This window comes from Drosophila tropicalis, unplaced genomic scaffold (assembly GCF_018151085.1).
Source record: "Drosophila tropicalis isolate 14030-0801.00 unplaced genomic scaffold, ASM1815108v1 contig_593, whole genome shotgun sequence".
NCBI lineage: Eukaryota > Metazoa > Arthropoda > Insecta > Diptera > Drosophilidae > Drosophila > Drosophila tropicalis.
The window spans coordinates 14,392,821-14,420,816 of record NW_027173070.1 but is presented as its reverse complement, the minus strand read 5'-3'; the positions used below and the strand labels follow the sequence as shown (position 1 = coordinate 14,420,816).

General features: G+C 38.7%; 3 protein-coding genes across 8 annotated transcripts in view; 2 read left to right on the top strand and 1 right to left on the bottom strand.

The window, feature by feature from the left end:
- The window catches only part of pdm3 (pou domain motif 3), a 93,869-nt gene that overhangs the window by 36,121 nt on the left and 29,752 nt on the right, over positions 1–27,996 (bottom strand). For all 6 annotated transcript variants that reach the window (XM_068291240.1, XM_068291245.1, XM_068291241.1 and 3 more), the window contains exon 2: positions 19,111–19,962. In XM_068291240.1, coding sequence (XP_068147341.1) covers positions 19,111–19,962 — 852 coding nt within the window. The remainder of the gene's footprint in view (positions 1–19,110; positions 19,963–27,996) is intronic.
- Positions 22–1,166, top strand: LOC137576819 (uncharacterized). The gene has a single exon (XM_068290130.1). It carries the CDS (start codon positions 163–165, stop codon positions 1,000–1,002), a length of 840 nt encoding a protein of 279 aa, XP_068146231.1. The 5' UTR covers positions 22–162; the 3' UTR covers positions 1,003–1,166.
- Positions 1,269–5,045, top strand: LOC137576818 (uncharacterized). The gene has a single exon (XM_068290129.1). The coding sequence runs from the start codon at positions 2,427–2,429 to the stop codon at positions 3,342–3,344; it is 918 nt and encodes a 305-aa protein (XP_068146230.1). The 5' UTR covers positions 1,269–2,426; the 3' UTR covers positions 3,345–5,045.

Genomic DNA, 27,996 nt, shown 5'->3' with positions numbered 1-27,996 from the left:
AGTCTCCTATTGTCCGTTTAAAACCCGAATTCGAAATCCCTAAGCCAAAGCTGTCAAGGGCAAAACAAAAATGATTTAAGTAATCTCTCAAAATTTTTGACGACAAATCTTTAAACAAAAATATCTCGGCCCTTCAAAATTTTGTATTCGGTTCTTGTAGGAATGCAGTGGAAATTGTCTTCACGTTTGGTGAAATTTCCCACACTGACACGATGCTTTGCGTCGAGTCGCGTGCCCGCATTCCCGGATCCGCCTTGCTTAGAAATCGATCAAAAATGTCATTTCGTTAAATCGGATACTTGCGAACAGGCTCGTCATAAGTTGACACGAGTGCTACCCGCCGACAGGTATTTGGACCAAATGCAACGCGAAGGACCAGGCAAGTGCTGTGTCTATCGGCCAACCCACAGACTTCCTTGTCCCGATAAATACACGCCACGAGAGAAAGAGAAGCCTCCAAAGCCACCATTTCGTTCCATGTGGCAACCACCTTGCCAGCCCCACGAGCAACCGTATTGCACGGATCTCCTGCCGCGTTTTGACGACATGTACTACAAACCATCGGAGAAGTGTCGATGCTATCAACGCACTTGGATTGAATGCCCCCGCGTAAGGTTGAGAATGAAGAAGGTCTGCTGTTTAGATGGCATTGAGCCGCCCGAAGTTCTTTATCGCTACAAAGAGCGCTGCCCAAAGGTGGCCTGCGAAATGGATTACGAACGAATGCGACGCATTTGCCAACACATACGAGATCCAGAACGTCGCTGTAAGAAAACACATTGGCCATGCTGCAAGGGTGCCCGCTGTCCACCGCGTTGCGATCGAACTAAACATCCAACCAATTGCCGCAAACTACGTGCGCCACATCCATCCTTCTCCGAGATAAAGAAACGTTGGGAACGACCTAAGCGATTTAGGGAATGCCAGTGCAGACAGCACATATCTCAGTGCGAAGCCATTGCCTACAAACGTCGTCGAGATTTGATGGGATTGAAGATCTAGAGGCATTCACATACGATGATACGAGAATTGCAGAATGGACAACGGAGTCAGGTTCAAGAACTACTGAACCTGACATCGTTTTGTCCACTCTGTAATTCACATATCAACAAAAGTCCAACTAATTATGCCAAATTTCGAAAATAAATTGAAGTGTGTGACAAATACATGATTAATCTGTTTATTTCTTAATTTCAAACCCCAAAAAAATTCAAAATTTCTCTCCCCGTTACTGAAGAGTAAGGCATAAAACAAAATCATTTTTTCACCACCCTTAATTTGCTTTGACTTTTGTGTCATCCTTTGGTATCAACTGTCATTAGTTTGGCTTACTTGAATTATTTCAAGAGTTTCGGTCAAGTCAGACGTTTTTCCAAATCACACGTTACGTTTTTCATATTTGAATACGACATCCCCACAACAACAACAAATAAACGAAATCTAAGGGAACAAAACAAAAAATATTACTTATTAGTATTATTATGGGAACCTCGATATTGGCCACTATTTGTGCAGAACGCTTGACCAAGTTTCTAGTACGATATTCCCGGGCCCAATCCGCCAACACTCAACACATTCGCTGTAAATCGCAATCGATTCGACGCTTCTTTCCCATATTCGATAAATTTGTGCAATCTCCCCAAAAAGAGGCTCTAAATCCAACCATGGCTGATCGGAAGTACGCCTCGATGTGGCTACATCGTCCATCTCTGTTGAAACCCAAGATGTATGGTGAATTTACGGCCACAAAGAAGAAGAATTTACTGCCATCGCCATCGCCCATCATCAAACGTTCAGATGCTCAACATCTACCCAGAGGTCAACCAGGCGATGCCTCGCGCAAGTTTTTGACGGTACATTCGAAACTTACACCCGTTACATCTGGACTAGTACCTAAAATCAATGGTCTAATGCCGAATACAAGTGCCCGAATGGAACAACACCGACGCATGAATTCCACCAGCAGCAGATATAGTGAATACTTTCCAATACCAGCACACTGTCGGTGCTATGGGGAATACCTCAAGAGATTCGAGAGTTTGAAATTCTGTCGCAATTGGCAGTAAGGACACCACAAAGATTGGCAGCAAACTGAGATATTCGGTTACCAAATTCTTTTGCAGTTTGTTCACAGCATGTTTTAGCCTTGTTAACATGCTGGGAGCAAACTGCAATTCAAGTTGGTCTCGAATCTATCTCAACTATTTACCAACGATGCCCGTTTATTGAAAATTTGAAGTTTATTTGCGTTGAAATTGTGATCTCACTTGATTTATATAGTTGGCTGTGCTGTGGCCTTCATTAAAAAAATGTATATTACTCTTCCACCAATTATTATCTAGCATTGTTTTATTTTTAAATCAAAACCTTTGGCGTTAGGATTACCAAAAAAATTGTCAAAATTTTCAGCTCATATCTTGCGTGAAATGCTTACAGACATGGCAATGCGCCTGGCCCTGAGCAGTAAGCTGAGACCAAGTAGATTGTCCGTGCCTGTGGCATTCTTTCATCGGGCAGTTGCTCTCCATAAAGAAAAGATGCCCGACTACCGCCTGCCCTCAGACTGTCCCGTCACAGAGGAAACTATTTGTAAGCCTTTGAAAAAACGACGTTGCAGTCCAACGGATCCACCAGTCAGGCCATGCAGCGAAGAAGATTGTATACCACTCCCGCGATATCCTTGCTGTGTGAATACACGTATTTCTAATGAGCCGTGCGCCAAGTCGGGTAAGAAAGCGGATTTTAAAATAAAACCTGAGCCATTTGTGTCCATGTGGGAACAAGCAAAGGGTAAGCCACAACGACCTGACTTCTTGTGGGACTATCCTCCCGAATGTTGTCCCAAATGCGAAGACGTTCGTTTCGATGTTCTATACTACCGACCTTCGGATAAGTGTCGAAAATATCAGCGAACATGGTGGGAATGCTGTCCCCGAATGGTTCCGAAACGAGTCTGCAGCTGGTGTGATGCAGTCCCGCCCCAGATATTAAGACGCTGTATGCCGCTCTGTCCACGCTCCGCATGCACCAACGAGCATGAGAAAAAGCGCATGGATTGCATAAACAAAAAGGCCAAGGATTGTATGCGTCTCCGAATGCCATGTTGTCGAGCGGCTCGCAATCCGCCAACCTGCGGATCGGCACGTCGTCCCTCCAACTGCGAAAAGATCAGGTGCCCCTTTCCCAGTTTCTCAGAGTGCATTAGCGAAGAGCTGGCACATCCACCAGAGCGACCAGGAGAGTGTCGCTGCCTAGACACAATGTCTCTTTGTGAGCGTAATCGATATGCCGATCGATTGGCCAAACACAGTATTAAGATGACCACATGCCTCGAACCATGCTAAAAGCGATGAGCTAAATAGGAAATTGCAAATGCTGTTCTGAAATATAATTTTCGGTGTAGTTTACAAGATCCTGGTTAATCAAAGGTCTTGTAAACTATAGTGAAAGTTATATTTCTTTCCCAGTAATCAGTCTTATTCAATTGGGGGAATAAATTCATTTTACAATACATATATCAAAGCAATCGTTGATTTTCATGCTCCAACACTTAAATAAAACTTTAGAAACTCAAACATTTCATTTACCACCTGCATCCACTTTGGATGTGTAATCCAAAACTACTCTCCGGGGTACACAAAATTTAAAAATAAAGAAACAAAATCTTTCCGATTTTTCAAAATTTTTTCTTTTTGCTTTATCAACATGACTCGTGTTACCAGCATGCTGAAGGTCATACGTCTAATAACGCTCTACAAGGATAATCCATCTAAAGTTTGGCGTTGTACCTCACGTTGCTTGTCTGATGACCTTAAGCCAGAAGGGTCTTCTTCCAAGTACTATCATCCCAACATTGAGATTGAAAACAACTCGAAAGTTGACCTGCATCTGGTGGGAAGCGAATCGTCAGATAAGACTCTATCTGAAGGGAATAGAAACACAGTCAATGAAAACGAAGAATTGGAGGAGGATGCTTCTTGTAAACCATCGATCGAATCCTTTGATGCTGACCAAATGATGAAATCAAATTCTATGAATCATTTCGAGCTTACTACTCCCAGTGAGGATGTTGTTGACTTGCAAACACAATTCGATGCAAAAATTGATGAACTATATTATGATCAAGAAAGTGAGGAATCTGATAAGGATAATGTAAATGGTGTGCAAAAGAACGATAAGCCTGTGTTTTCCAAAGAATTTGCCCTTTACTCCGTTTCAAGTATGGTTCAAAATCTAAATAAGGTGGCCGAAGAACTGCCCGCTCATGCCTTCACTAAGGAGAGCTTGGACAAATTTGAACTGGAGACGAAAAGGGTTACCGAGCTCTTTAACGTTCTTTATCCCAACATGCAGGCGTCACAAGACACAACCGAAAGCAGCAACATAAAAGAATCTCCAAGTGAAGGAGCAGAAACAACCTCACCCCAAGACTATAGTAATGCATGGAGTAACGATGATTATGCATTTGGCTATGATGGTTTATGGGAATCTTACACACCCTCCGACCAGGACAAAAAACAAGCAATTGCCATTTTGAATGATAGTTCCTCTTCTACAACAGAGCTGCAGCTTGCAAGAACCAGTCCATCTCTTAGCCCAGTTGACAATAAGACTTCCATCGATATATTATATCAGAAGCTTTTGGAAAGGGAGCAAGCAAATAAGCTAAATGGATCAAAGGGACAAGTCGAAGATTCTCCCGCAGGCGAAACGACTAGTGGATTTAAGGAATTTCTTCGAAAGTGTTCGGAAGGCAAGACAACTGAAGAAGATATTCCAATATACAAGCCATTCCAGACAATAGAAGTACCTGTAGAAACGAAACCTGGAATCACGGAAGATCAGAAAGCACCCAAAGCCGTGTTGCAGTCGACTTTAAACGAACAATATTCACGTATACTCATGCGATACGCCTTGTTACAGGCCCTAAAAAAACTGGAGACTGGTTGTACTAGCATCAATACAAAAATCACCATCCTTAATTCATCAAGCAAGGATCAATAGTAATCGATTGGTTAACCAAATAAAATTACAAAACACTTAAATGTTGGGAATTTTTATTTCTGAATGTATTCCGACCACCAATTGACTAAGTTTCTTTCTTTTTTGTTACTTGAGACTTTCTTGTTCTGCCGCAGTTTTTAGGTGTTCCATGCTTCTTTATCCATTCTCTATATGCCATCAACCGGCACTGGTTAACGGGTGTAAGGCAGAAGCATTCGGGTGGCGGTAGATAAGGTATCATCAGTTCAGGTTGTTTGCACTCCGACCAACTGGGCTGCGGGGCGCAAAGTTTGCGGCAACACGCGGGCCCTCGCGGCTTAAAGCAATGCGGTGGGCGACGTCCCGGACGACATCCTGGTAGCTGAGCAAATCTGGGACACGGCTTGGGTCGGTGATCCTTAATGCAATCGTTGGGTGGTGGTGGACACGGTGGGCGTCCTCGTTTGGCACTTACACGTCGAGCTGGTGCTAATGCCGTCAATTTGTCGTAACAACAGGTCTTTCGCTTACGCATCAGAAACTCTGGACACTCGACCCATGTCCTTTGATATTTGCCATCCTTGCATGAGGGCCGATAGAACATCTCATCGAAACGGGGTAATGGCTTCTCGCAGTGTACACCACAGCATTCGTTCGGCAAATCGGGAAATGGAAAGGCATAGGGTTTGGGCAAATCCTTCGGGGGTTCCCACATTGAGACAAATTTCTTAGATTCATCACACGGAGGAGCAGGCTTGCAATGAGCACGAATTTTGCATTGGCCTTTGGAGGGACCTTCCTTCGAAAATTTATTTGAATATTTATTTGAATAGCTTCGGCCACCATGCATGCGTGCCGTCGTTTCAAGTGCGTTTATGGCTGGTCGGAACATATTCAAAACGTAAAATTTTTGAAATGCTTAATTTGCGAGCTAAAATCCAAACAACCTAGGTAAAGACTATAACAGACTAATTTAATTGAAGATAATTCCAAAGACTACTATAAATCCTGGCATACACATTGCTCTGGACTAGTAGAGAGTTTACTTCACTCGACTGACGGACAATGCATAAGTCAACTTTAGCGACAGCGACAGGGAACAGGAAAATGCGAAACACATTGAGCACAGCAGAAAACTGTGCATGTTTAGATTTAATTGAACATTTAACCAAATTAAAATGCATTTTATTACGCAGACTCTTGACTTCGATTCCGATTCCGATTTCCAACTCCAAATGCAAAACAAGGCAAAGTCGCTGAAACTCCAAGTCAACTGCAGCCGACTACCACGACGACGACGACTTAGGCTCAGGCACGCAATGGGTTTTTTTTGGGTTTATTTTTTTTTATGCGAAATTTGGCACAGATTCGCAGTGGCAACCGAAACCGATGCCAGGCGATTTGAGGCGGAACTAAAAAATGCCAGAAAACAGCAGTAACCAAAAAAATAGGAAAACCGGTTGCTAGGTTGTTTGATTGTCGCTGGCCTAACTAACATGCGTTCTGCAATTGTTTAATAGCCTAATTAAAATGTGCGAAAGGAACAGGTTGCAGGCTCTTTTCGCCAGTTGGCGCGGGAAAGTCTAAAACCAAAAGGCATATGTATCTATGTACATATGTATATGCAAAAGCTCTAAGAGAAAAAGAGAGAAGGGGCCAACTGGCGCCATGTGACAGCCAGCTGACGAGCTAAAGTCCACGTTTCGCATACAAGTCACTAGTCAGTAGTCAGTTGTCAGCGCTATGCGGGTGGCTTGACTGTCACATAGTTAATGCCATTGGCCACCATTTCTCTTCCTCTCTCTCTCTTGATGTCTTTCTGCCTGGTTTCTCCTCCCTGCCCCAACACTTGCATTTTTTGCAATTACATTTGGTTGTTAATTGCATTATGCATATTTATGGTCGCTACACATTCTCATCCGCCTTCTAACCAGCGCCAGCAGCAGGACAATGCTGGCTCATTAGCATACATCAACGCGTTAAGCCCGGAATGAGTCTGAATGAGTTATAACAGGCGTTTGTCTGGAGTATCTCAACCTCTCATTCACTCTAACCACCCACATATTTCTCCATCCTTCTCTCTCTTTCTTTCTCTATCTAATTTAAATTAAAATATGAAAAAGTATGAAATAAAAAACTCACTCTCTGACTGTGTGTGTGTGTGTGTGTGTGTGTGAAAATCAAATCTAAAATAGCTGCCGGACATGGCATAATCAAATTGTTGGTACTGGCATCATCAGAGTGAAAGCAAAGCAGCTAACCAAGTTGCTAACCAGGCTAAGGATATGTGGACCAGGATGTCTATGTGTATGTATGTGTGTGTGGGTGTATATTAAATGTGTGTATTCTTAAACTAATTTCGAGAAAATGCAATATTTTTCTCGTCTTTTTGAATTATGTCAACAGATTTTGCATTTGAATAACTCGCTAGCTCTTTAATTAAGAATTCTTGCATTAAAACCAAATTACCGAACTGGTTTGGGGTCTTAGAAAAGCAAACTAAAAACCAGAATTATGCATTGAAATTGTTATTAAAGGTCATAAATTTCCCTCTTCCTTGCTTCTTAATAGTCCCTCCTCTCAAGAAAGACATCATGTTGTGTTTTATTAGGTAATCTCAAAGGAAGGGCTCAGTTGAAAACTTTAAACATAACTAATTTAGTTAGACTGTAAAAACATTAACTATATAGAAAGATAACAAAAGTCTTAAGTCTTTAAGCAGCTAGATGAAGAAGGTCTTTGTTGCAACATAATAGGTTTATTTTGTCCCTGCATTTTTGCATTATTTTGAGCAAAAATACTCTTTACCTCGCATCACTATCAGGCACTATTAGCTGCCTCTCTCTTATTTAGAAAACTATTATCGAATTGTGAGAACCATAACCATTTTTATTTAGAATATACATAGTTGTTCTTATAACTTGAACTAACTTCGACCAAAACTACTAAAATCCTGTGAAAAATACTGAACATTGGTTAAAGTTATCGATATTTTCCCATACCTAATAGCCTTTTTCGATAATGATGCAAAGGCTAAGTAAGACAGCTAATAAGAAAACCATTTAATAGATGTTTTAACGTCATCCAAAAAGATAATTTCTTAAAAATCTTGTGTCTTAACAGAACTAAGGCTAAATTTGCTTTATGTATCTGTAAACTTTGGTGGGACAAGTTTAAGTTAAACTAAATTTTGTCACATTTTCATTGAGAACAACTTGGTCTATATAGTATGTTCCACTGAGCTGCTGTTGGTGCTTTACTATATAATTAGTCTTCTCCACTAATTGCAACTAATACGCATACGAGAGAGACAGATGGAGAAGCTTTTCAGGCGAAGACTTTTCAATAGGTTGGTTAGTATCATCGTCGCTAGTTGTCCTAGTTGCTGTTGTTTTTATTATTATTGCCAAATGCCAATTAAGTGAAATTTATGTGCTTCAATAAATTATGAGTGGCGCAGCTGACAAGGACGACGAGAACGACGACAAGTAAACGAGACGAGACGAAACAAGAAGTTTTTTTTGTTTTTTTTTTCCAAAAAGGGACAAGTGAAATGTATATTTTGTATGTTGCTTTTTTGTGGCCAACAACACATGTCGCTAAGGTAAAACTAGTTATTAGAATATTTGCATACACAACGCTGAAGTAGACACACATACACACACACACACTTACACCATGCAACAAGGGAACTAATAAAACAATTGCGCTTCGCAGAGGACAAAGGATGTGGGAACTCGACCCCAGCCAACAGTTGACTGCAATAATTATTCAAACAAATTTGGTTGGCGCCAAAAGCAGCAACAGCAACAGCAACAACAACAACAACAACAACAACAACAACAACAACAACAACAACAACAACAACAAAAGCAACATCAGTGACAAAAGCAAGAGCAACCTCATCCGCAACGACGACATCATCATCATCATCAGCGACAGCAGCTACCCAGCTACAGGAGCTGGAGTATAACTATAACAGACGTTGCCATCACCAGAATTTGGTGGCCATTCTCCAAACAAACGACCAAAAACTCACAGGATAGATGGGCTATTATTGCGCCCAAGTTAACCTGTTTTAGTAATTAATTTGGGTATTGTATGTTTTAATTAGTTGAAGAGTAAAGCCAGTGATGGCAACATAAGGGGGGCAAAGTGCAGTAGCAGGATGCAGACAGAATGTTAAACGGTGGCAAGTAACACAAGTTACACTTGTGTCTGCTACTCTAATCGGAAGAAATAAATATTCTATATTCTATAGAACTATCGGGAATACTTATACTGTCAAACTTCTATTCAGTAAACTTCTTCACATAATCGAGTTCTCTTGGTTTGATTTGTGACATATTGATGAATGTCATCCTATAATTCTATTTCATCTAATAATTAGCTTTACTCTTAATCGAGATGTTCTTTGAGATAAGTTACGGTTCTGTTAATCTAAGTATAAGGTCACAAAGTTTTCTAAAGTCCTTCGGTTAGCTTCTTAACTAATTAATTCTTCTATACAACTGCTAGTCCCCAAGTCAACATTCTCAAAAAACATTGATTGACACGAGTTAGAAACGTTTTATTATGAATTACGATCCACGATTCTAAATTAAAACCAATGCCAATATCCCATTCTGAAAGAAGTTTCAGAACAGTCTCAATATGATAGCATATCTAACTTACTATGCTTCTGTAGCTCTTTTCTTGCCTTTTCTCTAGTTGTTTTTCCCTTGTCATTCTAGCCATTCCTAATCGATTTCTAGATGTGTCATAGTCTCCCCCATTGCCAATTACCGACTAATTACACACGCATTACACTCAAGCCTGCAACACACACACACACAATTCATGGCTCTGGGGCAAGTTTAAAGAGCAAGTTATGGGTCTGTTTAGAAGTGGTTGGTAGGTGGGTAGGGGAGGGGAAGCGGATTGGGGACTAAAATACAGTGCTGTCGTCTAAGCATATTTCAAAGTCTGGCTAAATACATTTTTAATTATGATTTCGCGTTAATAATTATGACCTAAGCTAACGGGCAACAACAAAACGAGTTGCAACGAGTTATTATTGCTGCCTGTCGGTGGTTGCAGTTGCAGCAACTCATGGTAATGGCCTATATGTATTCGTATGTACATATATGTATGTATGTAAGTATGGCGATACCCAGCGGACTTGAGAATGGCTTAAATTAATAATTACGAAAGAACAAAAGCAAGTTGGCTCGAGTCGAAGACATTCAGGCTGCCTCTTTTACTCCTCTTCTTGTCCTCTCCTCTCACTTTTTCGTCCTGCTTGACTTTTGCATGCGAGCGAAAATAATTAATGCACTTAATGTATAATTATTTCAATTAAACGATATGTATTGCCAGTATCCTCCCAAACAGGGTCCTGTATTCCAGTTTAATTGGCCCAAAAGGGGAGCCTAATTGGCCCCAACTTGACTTGAGTTGGCTTTGCCTGAGATCATTATCATCGATATTGCAAACGGGGTGATGTGTTGAGAGAGGAGGATGAGGAGGTGGAGGAGGAGGTGGGTGAAAAACAAATCAATCTTATGATCATCTAAACAGACAAAAACTCTTTTTTTTTTTCTCTTTGAAACTGGTTTCAATTTTCCTTTTGGCTTACTTAATTAGCCAATGTCGTGCCAGTGTCATTACAATAAATTTTATTTCACTCCTCTCTAATCTGGGCATATAAATTAATGTTAATGTCCACTTGGTTGATTGGTTGGCCATAATGTTGCTTAGCACTTAACTAAAGCAACATGTTGCTAGCCAACTAAAGTGCCAATGCAAATTGCCGATTATGAGATGAAAAAAATTAACCAAATGCGAATCCAAATGAAAATGTAAATGAAAATTGAAATTGTGAAAATGATTGGCGCACTATAAAAACAAGAAAAAACATCATCGCTCTAAGGGGGCCTGGGAAAATACTAAAATACTATAAAAATTGTATAAAAATCAAGGAATTTCAATATAAAATAAATCGAAGGCTTTACGCTTATTTATACTGAACTGATATTAAATTTATTGCAAAAAGTGAACTCGAATAATCCGTGGGAATTCAAAAGATCATATTTATTTAAGCCTTGTAGCTTTAGTTTTTATCTTAATGCTGGAATAACTTGTCTATTATGATTAAGACCGTTTCCTGCCTCAATAGCTTTTTCTACTTTGAAATGTGTCGAATCCTTAGAGATCCTTAGGTCTTCCAGAGCACCAGTCTAGGTGAACCCTCAGGTTTTTAGGGAACTAAAAACTTCCGCCAATTAATTTTTTTTTAAATTTATTTTAAGTATTTCATATGAAGTCGCCTTAGTGTTAGGCGTAATCACATTTCTTCTAACTAAAAGTTATCGAAATAGGTTAATCTGTATAATTATTGCATAGACCAAAAACTTGTACTGTTTTCTCTCTTTCTTCGTCTCAACGTCTTTTGTTAGTCTCTGCTTGCCCCCCTCTCACTGTGTCTGTCTCTCGAACAAGTCTTTTCAATTTTCCTTTTTAGTTTTTTGCTAATTTTTCTCTTTTTATTTTATTTTTTTTTTATTATTGCATATTTTTGGTTTTTTTTTCTGGTTGGCCTGCAATTATTGTGCGATTAGAAAGTTTTTCTTTCATTTATTGATTTGCTAACTGCCGTCTAATATTTGCTTTTGCATTTTGGCCAAATGAACCTCAAGTTGGGGGTCTTAAGTTGGAGTTAGCAACTGGGTTAATGGCATATTTATTTATTATGGCCAATTTTAAGTCGCGTGCTCTTACCCATTTTGTCTCTTTCTCTCTCTCTCTCTTGCTCTGTCACTCTCTTTCCCGCTTGCTCCTACTCTTGTTCTCAATCGCTCACTCACAATCAGTTACACACACTTATTAACTATCTCTCTCTCTCTTTGCCTATATGGTAACAGGCGCACAGCAAGAGCAAGGGCAATGGCAGCTTGTCTAAAAATTTTGTGTAGGCAGCGGCAGCACCAACAACAAGAACACCAGCAGCAGCTTTCAGCTTCCTCACAGAGAGAGTGAGATAGAGAGAGAGAGAGAGAGGGACCCCCACGCAGTAGTCCATCCACTTGCTGCTGCTGAGAGCTAAAGTAGATATATTTTGGACATGGTAGAACTCTCTGAGATACTGAGAGGGGTGCGTGTGTATCAGTATGTGTGTGTGTGAGTGTGTGTGCTCAAGGAGAGCAAGTGTTGAGCATAAGAAGGAACTTCTGCTTTGCTGGAGGTGGTCGAGTGTGGTGAGTGGGGGGGCAAACTCAAAGCAAAGGAAGGCCATAGAAAGAGCTTTTGCACCTCTTAACAATGAACTTGTAGCCCATTTCTTTTGAATTAGTTAGTAATTTAAGTTAGTTAGTACTATCTCAGATCATTGGCCCAAATACTTTCCTTAACAACTTAACGGTTCGTTCATCTAACTGTCACTCTCTCCCTCTCTTTCTCTCTCTCTCCCTGTCTGTCTCTCTTGCCCTTCCTCATTAAACAAATAATATTTTCTTGCATCACAGCTCTGGGCATTGCTATTGTTGTTTTTGTTGGCCACACCCAGGCCAGACAACGTAAGAAAAATTATGCATTTTCCAGTTAAGTTTACTTGGCCATCTCTCTTCTAGTACTCTCCCCCAACCCTCCCCAAAACTCCAACTCCTTCTCATTTTTCTCATCGTCATAAATGAATTAGCGCCTTTGGCTAAAATGCAGAATGCACTTTTATTGCAATTATCGAGTGGAAGGCTAACTTCCTTCCCCTCCTCGCTCTCTCCCTTTTCGCTTCCACTCCTCCCGCTGTTTGCATGGCTGGGCTAAATAAACAAACAAATTTGCTTTAATGGAGATTATAACGACTAAAAAAATACCTTATAATATGAAAAGAATTTCGTAGCTTAAAGTGATTCTTAAGTTTTAGTTTAGGCCAAGAAAGATGGGCATTTCGAAAACCGTTTTGTATTTAATATCTCATTCTAATCCAGTAATGATTACAAGAAGAGGCATTTAATTAAAAGTAGTCGAAGTCTCAGAAGAAAACATAAAAATTGTGATCTTCCCTTAAAACCTTGACACTCTTAAAATCAGTTAAAATATTTTCTTTTTTACAGGGTGCTCAATGCCTTCCTTTAACATAGTAGACCCCTTTTTTTGCAGTAGATCGGTTGCGCCTTAACAATAATCACATAAAATATTAATGCTGTCTTTTGGCCAGGTTCAGGTTCAGTTTCTGTTCATGGCCAATTTCTTTTGGGGGCCAGGCAGCCAGCCAAACGCAATGCTAACAAATAGAAAAATTATCGCAATTGTGGCATCGTTTGGTTTTGGTTGTTGTTTCCTTCTTACTGGTTGTGGGTTTTTCCTCCTTTATGCCATTGCGAAACGAATGTGCATTTAATTTCAGCACGGCCACTACACTGAGACAATTTCTACATGGGGGATGTGTGTATAGAATGCTTGCAAGATTATAGACATATTCCCAGTGCATTTTGGTCAACTCTCTTTAGCCAAATTGTCCCGCTGATGCATAAAACATCAATTCGATGGCCAAATGCAAGAGGCTGGCAATAGGCAACCTACCAGGAGGCCGCGCAAAAGAAGCGCAAAACCAAATGCCAAAAACAACAGCAACAACTGGCCGTAACAATAATAAAAGCCACAACAAATATAATGCCTTTTGGCCATGTTACTCATACTCCATACTCATATACAAGTATATATGTATATATGTACATATATATATGCTCAATAGAGGCAACATCAAGCCATCGTGGCTGGCCAGGTTACCCGGCACAGAGTCGACTCAAGCCTTAGTCTCAGCCGCAGCCTCGGACCGCTCTGCTCTGCTCTTACAAACATGGTCATAATCACGCGTTAAATTAATGAGTTTAAATGCTATTTTTGGCTTTAACTATTGCACACACACACACACACACATACACACAAACACACCGAGCATTTAATTCAGTCGAGCCTCGGCTGCAATTTCGTCTTTAACTTCGGTTTCGTTCTCTTTGTTGTTTTACTTTTTTGCAAATTATGAGAGGCCCGCCAAGTTCAGGCTGCACATGCGCACAGTTGGCCGAACCGGCTTAAAACTTGGCCATATTAAATTTTGTTTTAATGCCAAACCAACTCTATGAAGGATGAGCGGGCCGGGGCAATAGGGCGACAGAGTCTTCTCATTTGGCCAGTGGCCATTGCATTTTCTCCTTTAGTTTTGTTTTGGCCCAAATCGCGTTTCGCTAATTATATGTAAGTTCTCCTCCCACAACAAGACGCTGTGTCTTGTTCTTCTGGCCATATTTTCCCCTTTCTCTTGAGAAAATAATCTGGTTTATGGGAACATCTGGCATGCACAAAGGTCAAGATGAATGATTCATTTAGAAGTAATATCCTTAAAGGCCTTTTAGTTTGTTCTCTAAAAATTATTTGTTGCCAGAGATTATCATTTCTGTCGGTTTCTTCTTTGCAATTGAAACAAAATCTTAGAGCATTATGTCTAGGAATTTGCAATATTATTTTTAATGTGGAAATCGGTGATAATGGGATCCAAATATATAACAATTTCTAAGATCATTTTCTTTAAGTTTCTTACTAATTAATCAACGCTTTTACCCAAGATTAAGAATTGATAAACTCTATCATATTTAAAGTCTATTAATATTAAATTGGACACATTTCTCAGACATTTCTCAAATACTAATTTCTTTTTAGTCTAATCATTTATTATAAAAAAGGATCCAGAGAATGAATTCAGAAATAGGATAAAATAATTATATCCTTTCATTTTATGAATTTCTGTGAAGAGATATTAAGAGATAAGATAGAGAGGGTGAAAAGTAATATCGATTTTTGACTTGTTAATTAATAAACATCAAGTTAATTAAATTAGTTTTTCTCATTATTCAATGTCTAATACCTACTTGTTGACCTTATCGAGAGTCATTACTAAAATCAGTTTTCTGCTTAGAGGATATTAATCTTAATCTAAAGCGTATTTCTTTATTTATATTTATGCTTGATTGTTTAAAGATTTATGTGAATGTTAGATTAATAACAATTAAGCGGAAAATATATTCATTATCAAATGTTCCTATAAATTGTTGCTATCCTTATGTATATCCTATTGTTTAAATTGTTTAATAAATACACTCTTTGTATTGTTTAAGAGAAAGTGATTTCATTTTACTATAAACTATTCGCCTTGTGGTGCATTTTGAACTTTTTTCGAATACAAATGCACTTATCTAATGCCACTTTTTAATCTAGACTAGTAGACATTATTAACGCCTAGAGATACTGATCCCTTCCATCTCTACCTCTATGGTCCCACTTGGTAGATCTTTCTCTTGGCAATTTGCACCCAAGTAACTTGACAAATTCCATAAACAAGATACCAAATCCTGTTTCGTTTGGTTTTTTTTTGGATTAATTTAAAATTAATTGCAAATAAATTACAAAGCAATTTGTGTGTCCAAAGCTTTTCGGTATTGTGGCTTTTGTTGTGGTGTTGCCCCGTCAGATGGTTGCTAGTTGGCTGCATGCAACGTGGCTTTTGCGAAAATTGGCAGTGCATTTAATTATAAATTAATTATAATCCAAGTTGCAAGAGTAGTATTTTTCTTCTCTCTATCTCTCTCTCTCTCATTTTCTTTCTTATACACGTTCACGTAATGTCAATAATCATCAAACTTGTTGTAGTTGCTGCTGTTGCCTTAATTTCATTTCATTGACGCAAGCAACAAGCAGCAAGAAAAAAAATGTATGTACAACAAATGGCAAATTGCCTTCATCTTAATTATTAACAACTTTGCTGACGTTCAATCAAGAGTGGCATGATAATAAACCTAGCCAAACCAAACCAAACCAAAAAAGCTGTCGACTAACAAATAGTTTTTATGTTAATTGAATATATGTATAGGCAGCCAGCTGCTTTTGGTTTCCCCCTGGAACATTTAACTTGCTTCACCTCATTTGCAGTCAATTTTCGAGTCGCTTAGTCATAAACATATTTTACATTCATTTTAATAAGCAATTATTGTCTGCTCCTTTTTTTTCTGCAAAAGGTACAGTTCAGGTTCTACGCGTCAAGACTTTTAACTAATTACAAACGATTTACATGCAATCCAACAGTGAGGCACACACCAAGAAAGACAGAGAAAAATAGCCGGAGAAAGAGAGAGGGAGAGAGATGCAGAAACAAAATCAGGCCGAGCCTTCACCTTCTCCACCATATGCCTCTTGGATAATCCCCGCTCAAGTATTTGCAACATTTAAAAATGCTTAAACCGGTTATCATCATCATTGTCATTATCATGTTGATCATCATCATCATTATCATCGTCATCATCATCGAGTCTTCATACACTCTCTCACACACACCCACCTGGTGCAAATCCGCTTGGCATGCACGTAGAGAGAACGACCACAAGACATGGACATGGACATGGAAGCCACCATCGCAGTTCATTGCGCATGCGTGGCATGTTCTCGCCTAGAATTCAATGTGTACAGATATCTTTGTGTATTTGAGTGTGTGTGTGTGTGTGAGTGTGAGTGTGCGGCTTATAATTAGCAACTCTGCAACTGAAATTGGAGTGAAGTACATATGACTGTGGACTGTACTTTCACCAGGGTTCAGGCCGCCACCATAGACTTGGCCAACTGCAGCTCATTAGTTGGCCATGAGTCACACAAAGTCACAGCAGCTGGTCAAGAAAAATTCCAATCATAATTAATTAAATTATATAAAGAAATTTCTAAGAATAAATATATGCTTAGTTAGATTGTATCTATAAGATACATTTTGGTGGCATTAAGAACGTATTTTGTCTCCCGCTTTACTTTAGCAGTTTTATTTTGTTTGTTTTTTTTTTTTTTGCCATTTTCCTATTTGGCCTTTAATGCGATTTTTATTGCACCTGGATTTTCTCGTTTTTTTTGCCAATAATAAATTTATTTCTTGTCGCTTTTGTTGTTGTGGCCGACTGTGTGTGTGTGTGTGTGTGTATATATCTGTGTCTGTGTGTGTGTGCTGATTATTTTGCGCTTATTATTTGGCTTTTTGTTGCTGTCGAGTGTAGTAAGTTTTTTTTTTCTTCTTTTTTGCTGGTTAATTTTCAATAAATGTTTGCGGCTTTGTCCAGAGTCTCAGGCGATTACTCATTTGACTGCAGGCACATAAATTTTATGCACTTTTTTGTTTGTCTTTTTGTAATTTTTGTTTTTCTTTTTTTTTTTTTTTTGCTTCTCAATCTGCGTGATTGCTTTATTTTGTGTTATTTTTTTTTTTATTAATTGCTTTTTACAACATTTTTTGGCTTAGTCAGAGCGTGGAAAGGGGTGCTGCTGGGGTGGGGGAGTGTGTGTGTGTGTGCGTGCTGATTGTGTCAGAGACAGAGACAAAGCGATTGAACATATTTAACACTATTTCTAAAAGTTGAACGGGTTTTTAGTACTAACAAAAATTACAAATTTGTTTATTGATCTTACTTTTAAGGCGGCTTGGATTTGCCCTCAGCTCAAGTTGCCACTTGAAATTATTTGTGTGTTTATGCATCAAATGTCTCATTTGAACTCTTTCTCTTTTCAGGCTATTATGTGTTCCCTTAATTATTGATCATTTTATGAAAAATCCAAGTCAAGTTACAGAAAGCCACGAACTTGTGTTACCCTGTAGCACATCCTTTAGCTATCATTTACAATCACAAGATCCAATCTTAATTGGTTCTTACAAATACATAAATAGAAAGACAAACATATTCAAGTAGATTCAACTTGATTTATAATCTAATTAAATATTTGCTTTACAGAATGATTGATGAAGTAGTAATGATATATGTATATTATATATTCAATTTATTGTGAATGGCTAAACTTGTTTCTGTTTGGAGCATTTTTACATTACTTTCTAATAAACTTTATGTTTATTAATCTTAGTCACTAATATCTAATATCTAAAGTAATAAAAGAATTGCTCCTCATAAACTTTTAGCGATATCAGAAGCTAATTGAGAGACATGTTTATATATTGCCTGGACTTGTAAGGATATGCAAAGAAAACTTGACTTTATTAACTACTTTTGAATGATCAAAGCTTGATTACTATATTTAAGTTATATTTTTATGATCTCACTAGGATACTTTTCTAAACTCGCAAACGAATTATGCGATAATTTTCAAAAATCCATTTTCAAAATTCTACAATCTGACAAATTTATTAAAATGTCGATACAATATATCGACTAAACTTTCGTCTGTTAGATTTTAGTAAACCCAATATAACCTTCTGCCCTATATGACTTGTACAGGGTAGACAACATAAACTTGAAAATGGATCACCACATTGTCGTCTCAGCGATTTTTAGCTGGTCAACTATTTATGCGCCAGCAGGCAGACAAAAAAAAAACCCGAAAAATCCAAAATCGAGGACATGCGAAAATGTTGTTCTTGTTGGTGTTTAGTTCTATTTTTTTCCCCTTTTTTTCTTATTTATTGCTGACAATTGCACAAAGTTCTCTCTTTTTTTATGATCATTAAAATTGGGACAAAAGTATTTCTTGTTATTTTTCTCTGTTGTGTATTTGTTGTGACCGATTCTAGAGCACGATTCTGGTTCTGTTCTCTGCGGCTCGAGGCAACTTTGTGTTGTGCTGCTTGCCCTTGATTGGCCGGTCATTCGCCGCGTCAATATTGGGTTGCAACATTTTGTGGCAGATTTTAGAATATCGATTAGACTGCAGTTGCACAGCTAGCTGTGACTAATTAATGATCAAAACTTGGAATACTGGCATGCTAATTAAATGGAAACCGAATTTCCCCACCCCCAAAATCCAAATAAGTCCAGAGAGGTTGCAAGTGCCACATCGATAGTGACTCATGTGAAGTCACGCAGCATAATTGAATATTTTAGTGTAGTGAAAGAAAGACTGAATTTATCTGGTGTCAGTTTTAGAACTTATTTTCCATAATCACGCCATCATCGTCCTAAACCATTCATACCATATCATGCAGTTGCTCAATTAAAAAAGTGAATAATATATACATATACATATGAGAATATTTGTATGGACTTAAGTATATATATATATTTGGCATATCATTTAAATCGGTTTTGCATTTGCATTCTCTTAAGAGCGACTCACCGACTCGGTTTTAATGTTGAGTGCCAGCACATGAGACGAGCTATTCGAGGAGGCCGATGGCGGGGAGGCGGGTGTGGCACCGCCACAGGGTGACTGCTGCTGCTGAGCTGCTACGGCTGCTGCGGCAGTTGCTGCCACATTCAATGGCGATCGACTTGGTGGCAATGGGCTGGCCTCACGCAGCGGACTGGCCACACTATTGGCACCCATTGCTCCTAGGATATTTCCAGAGATTGGCCCGCCACCGCTATGGGAATAGGGTGAACCGGGTGATTTGTTGGCATTTGTGGAGCATTGGGAGGGCACTATGGCGGCGGTGGTGCAACTGGTTAAGGTGCTGGTCGATGAGCTGGACGATGATGTTGAGGAACAAGACGACGATGATGATGATGAGGAGCTGCTGCTACTATTGCCACTGCCGCTACTTGTCTTGTTGTTGGTCTGCATTTTTGGATTGTTGTTGTTATTGTTGTTGTTGCTGTTATTGTTATTTGTGGCGCCTGCCCCAGCACCGGGCAATATACTTCCATCGCAAAACTCTCGCTTCACAATGCTATTGTCCGCTGCAGCGGAGTTATTGTTGTTGGTGTTGTTATTATTGTTGTTGGTGTTGCTATTGGTATTACTGTTGGTCGCATTGCTGCCTGGTGTGGCACCAATGGCCGCCTCGCATGGCAACACAGTGCCCAGCATCTTATCTAGCTGACTGAACTGTAATTTCGTCTTGGTTATCAATGATGATGGGGTTGTTGTCGTCGTCGTTGCCGCCGTTGTTGTCGATTCAGAGGCACCGGCAGAGTCCTCACAGCCCTCGGCCATGTCACTGATAATTCGCTGATGGCATTGTGTGACCTATGGGAAAAGAATGAAATGGGAGGTAAAATTTAATCATCATTATTTATTTAGTGCAGAGACTAGAAACAACTTTTTGTAATTTCCCTTCGACTGCAGCAACAGTTAAGAGGGTAAGAGTTGGTCTACAGTCTCATAATTTAGAATTTACATTTATCGAATATATTTCGTGCACTTAAAACTCATGCCCAGGCGCATTAATTTCATTAATTATCCCTGTTGCCCAACGGTTGACCACAATGCAGCGACACCAGCAACAGCAACAACAACAACAACAAACAAACCCAAACAGGAAGAAGAAGCTGGTGTGTGTGGCTGAGACACACTCACACATACATACATACATGCCACATAATTTTGCAAATGCAAAACCATGTTGTTGTTGGTGTTGCTGCTGTTCGACTCCAAAGTCGTCCTGTGCACTCTCATTGCACATGTCCATGTCCTTGCGACGTTTCTCTGCACTGGACAACATACCGTAGCGAACCACTTTTGCCCGCCGGTGGGATGATGGATACAAAAAGGCAAAAGCAAAACCATTCATGGTGGTTGCTTCAAGGTGGAAAAGACCAGACCGTAGCAGACAGAGGGGTGAGCTGAGAGGGAGGCCAGTCGTAATCGAAAATTTTACACCTACTCTGCATTATAATTTATGTGCCCTGCCGGTACGAAGGAGGGTCAGGCTAAAGTAGAAGGAGGAAGTAAAAGCAAAAGCCTGCCATGTCTGGCAAGAAAGTTTTTCATGTAGAAGAGCAAGAACGACACAGAGAAAGAGGCAAAGGCAGAGACAGAGACAGAGTCTAAGAGAGAATTAAGAACTTTTATACATGTACGAAAGACTAAGTGGTAAAACAAGGATCTAGAAATTAAAAAATAATTGGTATACAATTCAAGGGATGTGACTAAAAAATCAATAGCTCTTAAGAATCAAAGCTCATAATTTGGAAAGATTATTACAAAAATTGAATACATTTTGATTAATTAGAATATGAAGTCATAATTTGAACCTAAATTAAACTAAAATAAACAAAACAAAACTAATAAAAATGTAATCTTCTTTAATATTATAGAATATTCCCATTATTTGTAAGAATTTGGTAAACTTGTATTTTCAATTCTGTTAAAAAGAATGGGAAAATAAATAATTTAAAAATTGATAAAATGCCTTTTTCTATATTTTTTGGAAATAGCGAACAATTTACAACTGCTTAAGAGGTATTCTGCATCTCCATTGCTATCTCTCATCTTAAGTGGGTTGCATCATTTCACATTCTTATAGTGTTTACGGTTTTTACTCCTTTATAAGCTCATCATCTTTGTTAGCTGTCTGAAATGTTAGACTTAGTCGCCTAAATGTTGGCAACAATTTTCCATAAAAAGCTTACCAAACCAGAGCCTGGACTTCTGGCTGAAAAAAAACATCGATGTTTAGGTACCTGGGCATAGGTCTCTCTAACTTATGTGTGCCTTTTCTACCTTGATATGTGCCAAAGGCCACAAAAATTTGTTGATCCTGTGGACTTTGCATTGTCAGGGGTGAATGGAGAAAGGGGGCTCTGTGGTTGTCTTCGACTTTTCGTTGCATTGTCTGGACAAGAAGCTACACAAAACGGGCGTTGATTTTAATGCATAATGCATATGCTTATGCCTGTACGAGTGAGTTCCTCTCTCTCTCTCTCTCTTATTCTGTGTCTCTCTTTCTGCAGTTCCCTGTCTGTAGTTGTAATAATGCAAGTCAACTGCATTCAGAGAACGTAGAGAGAGAAAGAGAGAGAAAAGTCCAAAACGGACTTTTGAGCTGATGTTGTGTTCGTTTGGTTACCAGCCGGCAACCGGCTGCAGTCAACGAACGCAACGCACTTTTCCGGCCACACTCCAACACAGTAACACACACACACACAAACACAGTAGCTGCTGCACATCCCCGTAATGAGCCACAAACAGAAAGGACAAAGATGTTGTTGGTGGGAGTAAGGCATGAGGTAGGTAGTTCAAATGCCAGAACTCTTTCGCTCTCTTTCTCTCTCTCTGCCTCTCATTCTGTTGGCTTGCAAGTAGCAGCAGGACATGCAATGGCCAAGCTTCGTGTTGTAGATTTTTTGCTTTTTTTGGAGGGGGGGTAGGTGTAGTCCAGGAATGAGCTTGAGGTAGAGGGAAAGGAGTTGGTTGGTGTTGCTTGTTGTTGGAAGTGGTAGAGAAGGCGTAATAATTAATTTTGTACATTGCATGCAAATGTCTGGCCATGGCCAGGACTTGGTCTTGGTCTTGGCCTAAAGGGAGTGCAGAGCAGAGAAACAGACCAAAAGTGCGGAGGAACAGGCATCTGGCATATGCATAAGAAACAGCAAAAACGAACCAAAAAAAACAATGCAAAACAAAAAAGCCAAACAAAACACGAAAGTGCACAAACAGCAACAAGAAAAGCAGCTATAGAATTATTTCAAGTATGCGTCAACACACTACAAACAAATGCAACAAAGAAGAGAATTAGGCAGAGTAAATTGAGAATAAAAACTGACCAAGATCAATTTGTTTATCTGTTTTTACTGTAAGGCCTAATGAGTCTTAGCTTACTTACTCGCTTCTCCTTTCGCACTTTGGCAACATGTTGTGAAAGTTTTTATATTTTGTATAGTGTGCAAGCAAATTAAGTACAATTTGCGCATATTAAAAGTCTAACCAAATTATAGCCAAACACAGACACTCGTAACATTTTGTCGCTTCCTGCGACACTAGCAACCAACAGCAACATCGAACAGCACACATCAACATCAACGATCAACGAAATCTAATCAATAACCAAGCGCAAACTGGTAGAATTTCATGTACCACACTAAATAGCACGATTAATTATCGCCCCAGCCGGGGCCAAACTATAATTCAAATCAAGCTGTTTGCTGCTGCAACTGCTGCTCGCTTCATTTGCCATGGCAAAGCCGGCAACATGCCATCTGCAACATGACTACAAACCGGTCTAATTATACTCATTTTCCCTGCTGTTGTTGCCGCTGCTGCTGCCAAGCTATAAATTGCAATTTCCATGCAACTTTCTATTGGTAGAAGAAAGAAAAGAAGTTTGGGCGGTTGTTTGCACGGTTGCAGTGCAACGTTTTGTCTTCGACAGCAATTCGTTTGGCAATATTCAAATTAATAAAATCATCAATAATTTTTCCATATTTTTTTTTCTTTTGCGGAAACATGTATGGTAAGTACCTATGTATGTATATATACAAATGTGGCAGAACATGTTGCAGCAACTTGTTGTAATTAATAGTCAAACTAAATTGTAGCACATTTATGCTTAGGATATCGTCGTCGTCGTTGTCGTCGTCATCGCCATCGTTGTAAGGCAACCAAATGTAGCACAAAGCAATTTTTTTCGATTAGAAACCAAACCGGACAACGACAACAACCACAACAACAGCAACTTCTTGACCAAGGCTTTGGCTATTAAATTTATGCCTGCTTTTTGATTTGTAATTAAGTCAAAATGTATATTAAACCTCTCCAACTCTCAAGGAAGTTTCCATAATGTGTATGGTGTAAGGAGTGTGAGCGGGGTAGGGGTCAGAAGGGTGTGTTTGAAGAGGGGCGTCGTATGGAAACTTTTTGGCTGCTTAAAAGTTTTTGCAGTAAGCAGAAATAAAATCAATAATGGCCCAGGCTCTCAGGCCACATTAAGTCATTGAGTTAAAATTATTTATGCAACATTTATTTACAACACACACACCCATACATACCCACACACACACACAAACACACACACACTCACACCACACGTAAGCATAAAAGTTTTATGCATTGTTTTAGGGTTGTTGTTGCTGCTGCTGTTGCCGATGTTGCTGAGGGGGTGCCAGGCAAAACGTGCAATTTTCTTAAAAATTACACACGATTACACATGGAAATACAAACGGGAGTAAGCTATATATATATATGTATGTATATGTATGTATATAAATGCAAGTGGGTGGGCTATTTTAATGGGCATGTTGGGTTATATAAACCATTATGAAGAGTGGCAAACTTTAAGCTCTCAAGGTGCAGTCGTAGTCGGAAAAGATTATTATTAAGAGTATTATAACGGAATTTGCATGGTTAAGTTAAATTAACTATAATGACCAGATAACTTTCAATGAATTTAAATGCAAATGCATTTTTTATATGATTCCAACTAAAAGGTTTCGCCTAGTGATCCTTTTTGATTATAAGAAACTCCAACTAGACACATTAAGAATTTAAGTATACATTAGTACTTAAGAGATATAGATTTTGTTCCACAGATCAACTGGCATCAGTGCTATGATCATATGTGTCCCAGAATCATGAGTCCAGTCTCTTAGGCGAGTAATGAATAAAAAGATTTCCCAGTTGGTCCTCTTCACCCAGAAGCAAAGTGGGCTTAAGGAGAAAACTCCTTGTTTTATTTTGTTAGGTTTGTTACCATCTGATAATCAGATAATTAAAATGGTTTGAGCTTGGTTTAAAAAAGTGATTAATTTTGAAGCATAATTCGATTTGTAAGTTCATTAATGCTTTTTTTTGTTCCATGGCAATATCAACAATTGTTTATCAATACTCGAAATAATTCTGAACAACTTTCTTTAGAATGATTGTTAATAGAACCCTTTGATAGAAACACTAAAAGGGTGTGGGGAAAATAAACCTAAACTTCAATTAAAAATCGATTAGAATTTAGAATTTGTTTTAATAGCCCTTCGAAAATATATTTTTGAATAGTTTAGAATCTATGTATAGACGACTAGCAATTAGTTTGTGTCTTTTAAACACTAACCAAAAGATAGTTAATACATTGCTATGGTATCTGTTGAAAATCGGCTAATTATAATGTATAACAATTGATGGAATGGCCAACGTTTGCCAATTTGATTTGTGTTCCATTTCCCAACAATTGTTGTTGTTTTTTTTCTGGCGCTGACTGTTTTCTTCTCTTTTTTTTTTACCACTCAAATCATTAAAAATAATAATAATGAAATTTGCGTGATTCAAACTGAGCACGCACTAGGCGATGCCAATAACACAACAATTACAACAACAATGCCAGAGGCGTATTCAATACAACAACAACAGCAACAACAGCAGCAGAAACAACAATACATGTGCAAGTCAAACGCCCCCCAGAGAAAAGTGTACAGTGGAATATAAAGAGGAAGTCAAAGTCATGCCCATTCGGAGACTAAAAAAAAAAAGCAACCCTTTCATAGCGTGAGGTCCTGCCAACTCAATTCAGACACCAAACACACACACACACAATCATAGTCAAACATATATACTCATTCACATTCATATTGTCCTTAATGCGCCGCGTAATGAGTTATTCGCATTTTTTTTAGTATTTTTTTTTATTTGCATTAAAAGCCAACCCCTGCTTCATCTTCTTAGTTCTGGCCAGGCCAGTCCAAGCCAGCCTAACCCCTACACCCCTATTAAAACGCCCACATTTGGCAATTTTAATTCATTTACAGCAGGAAATAATGAGAAATGGTAAACTGGCCCAAGAAAATGAATTCCCATATTGACTAAGTAGATGCCCTATCTTTTGTGATCGAACACAAAACGAAACCAACCATTTGAGAGCTCCAACATTTCAGCAAAGAGTTCATCTTTAATCATTACGTTAAACCTTTTTCAAATGGCAGGATTCAGGATTCTTATTTACTCTTCAACTAAATGATCAATTTCTAAAACAAACCCTATCCCATCCTATACCTATCCCAACTGATCAAATGATAGTTTTAGATAGTTTTAACTAACCCTGAACAAATAGGAGAAACCAAACTCTTTCCGCCGAATTGCATTTCAGTTCTTTCAAATACTAGAAAGTTGAAAGTGTTTTGAAAAACTTTTGTGTTCCCAGATAAATATCTCAGGTATTCCATACGATTGCTTGTTCGATTCCTGTTAACCCTTTCGGGCATAGAGCATTTTGAAAAAAGGAAATCATATACATATATGAATCCATAGGTCGAAAATTGCATGTCCTGTGGCCCTTTCTGTTCATGTTGCAGCAATTGTATAATATCGAGGCAGTGGCAAATGCAACACGAAATCGTACACGACATCGAGATATAAGAGAAAGAGACAGCTAGAACAAGCAACGCAAAGAGCGGGGAGTGGAAAGCATAATTTTGCTAAATTAGCGAAAAACAAAAGAAAATGAATAATGCCACAAGGGTCGGGTTGAGTTCTGGGCAAAAAAAAAAACTCCCCAATTGAGCACGCACCAAAATCATTTGTACCCGAGTTGAAGGAAGGGCTGGTAGCTGAAGCGGCATAATCAACGTCTAAATATTTGATAAAAAAAAAAAAAAAAAAAAATATAAGCAAAAAATTAAAAAAAAAAACAGAAAAAACGCAGCCTGCATTTGAAACCGGGCAACGGGCAACTAATTATAAAACATTTTTTAGCCATATATTCTTTTTTTTTTGGTCTTTTTTTTTTGCAACCCTTAGGACAATGCAAAAACCCTTCTTTGGGCATTATTTTGATTCTTTTTTTTTTTTGTTTTTGGCAAATTGCATGCAAGTAGGCAAGAGGTGGACAGAGAAACGGGGGAAATGTGGGGAGAACAAGTCCGGGGTAAGTGATTGTGTACGTGCTCATTATGGAAATTTCTTCGTTCGTTCGTTCGTTGTAATGTTTTTTATTTCTTCTTTCTTTGCAAAATTAATGCAAATACCTTGCCATGGCAGTGTGGGTTGTTAATGACACAGCAATGCAAGAGGGTGTTGCAGGAGGAGAATCGACGAGTGTGCTGTGTGCTTTGACAAAAGTCCTTTTTCGCATTGGAGCTTTGGCACATGCGATACGCGATTATAATTAGAGTTCGGCCGCGGGGCCTGGACACGCAGCAGGAGCAGGAGCGGCAGCGGGAGCGGGAGCTGCAAATACCAATTTAGAGGGTTGCTTGGCCTTAAAACCTTATCTCATTTGTTTTGGGGTTGCAAAATATTTCAAATATATATATCTAAGTGCGATATCGTCTGACTGTGTTTTTGCTTAATCGAATTTTTTTGGAAATCGATTAACTAAAATAAGGGGTTTGGGGGGTTAAAGATTTGCCTTGACTATACACCCGAGTGTGGAATTAACCCAGCACATGGCGTAATAAAAACTTGCATTTGCCTCATTCAATCGATCAGTGATAATTATCAAAACCATATATATGTATATATATATATATTAAATGCAATTATAATTTGCATATACGTAGACACAAGTATTTATGCATTAAGTGATGTGCGTCTGTCTAATGAGCTGAGCAAAACAACAACAGAAAACAACAGAAAACATTAAGTAACTATGAGGAAAAATGTGGCCAAAAGCTGTCGTACAGATACTCTTTAAAGAACAATGGCTTAAATCAAAGTTTGGTAAATGGGAATGGCCACCAAATCGAATGGATCTTCTTAGTTAAGTTTGGCTTGGAATGAAGACGAAAGAAAAAACGTTAAAGGTTTTGTTTTTGGAACTTAAATCCGTTTATAAGCAAACATATTTGCCATAGAGATTGTGAATAGTGCAGATCTAAAGAGGTCAGTTCTGTAAATACATGGTTTTTCTTCCAATAAGGATATGTATTTTTATGAAAGAGAAACTAACTAAAAGAAAACAGGCTTCTTTACATCTTTTGGATCAAAGATTATGTTTAAATTAAAGGTTGCTGCTATTCCTTTAGTAATATTTTCAATGTCTGTGATCTATATAAATTTGAGTGGACTCTTTCTAAATTCAGGGTATATACACATATTGGCTTGGCCAGACCCATAGAAAATCACAAACAGAATATGCAGCTTGCATTCAAATTGAACATTTAAAAAACAAAAGGAAAAACAAACGTTTAATAAGTTATAAAAACTAGGGCGTAGGGGAGCGCAACGGTAGAAGCTACTGAACTCCATACGTCGAACTCGTCTCGTTGCATTGTCAAGAGCCATGCCCAACCGCCCTAAAACAGCCTTGTTTCATTGTGCCGGTAATTAGCCACACACACACACACACACACATACATACAT

Bases quoted from the DNA above. Each gene is read 5' to 3' on its own strand.
- LOC137576819 (XM_068290130.1), top strand. From the start codon at position 163: ATGCAGTGGAAATTGTCTTCACGTTTGGTGAAATTTCCCACACTGACA.
- LOC137576818 (XM_068290129.1), top strand. From the start codon at position 2,427: ATGCTTACAGACATGGCAATGCGCCTGGCCCTGAGCAGTAAGCTGAGA.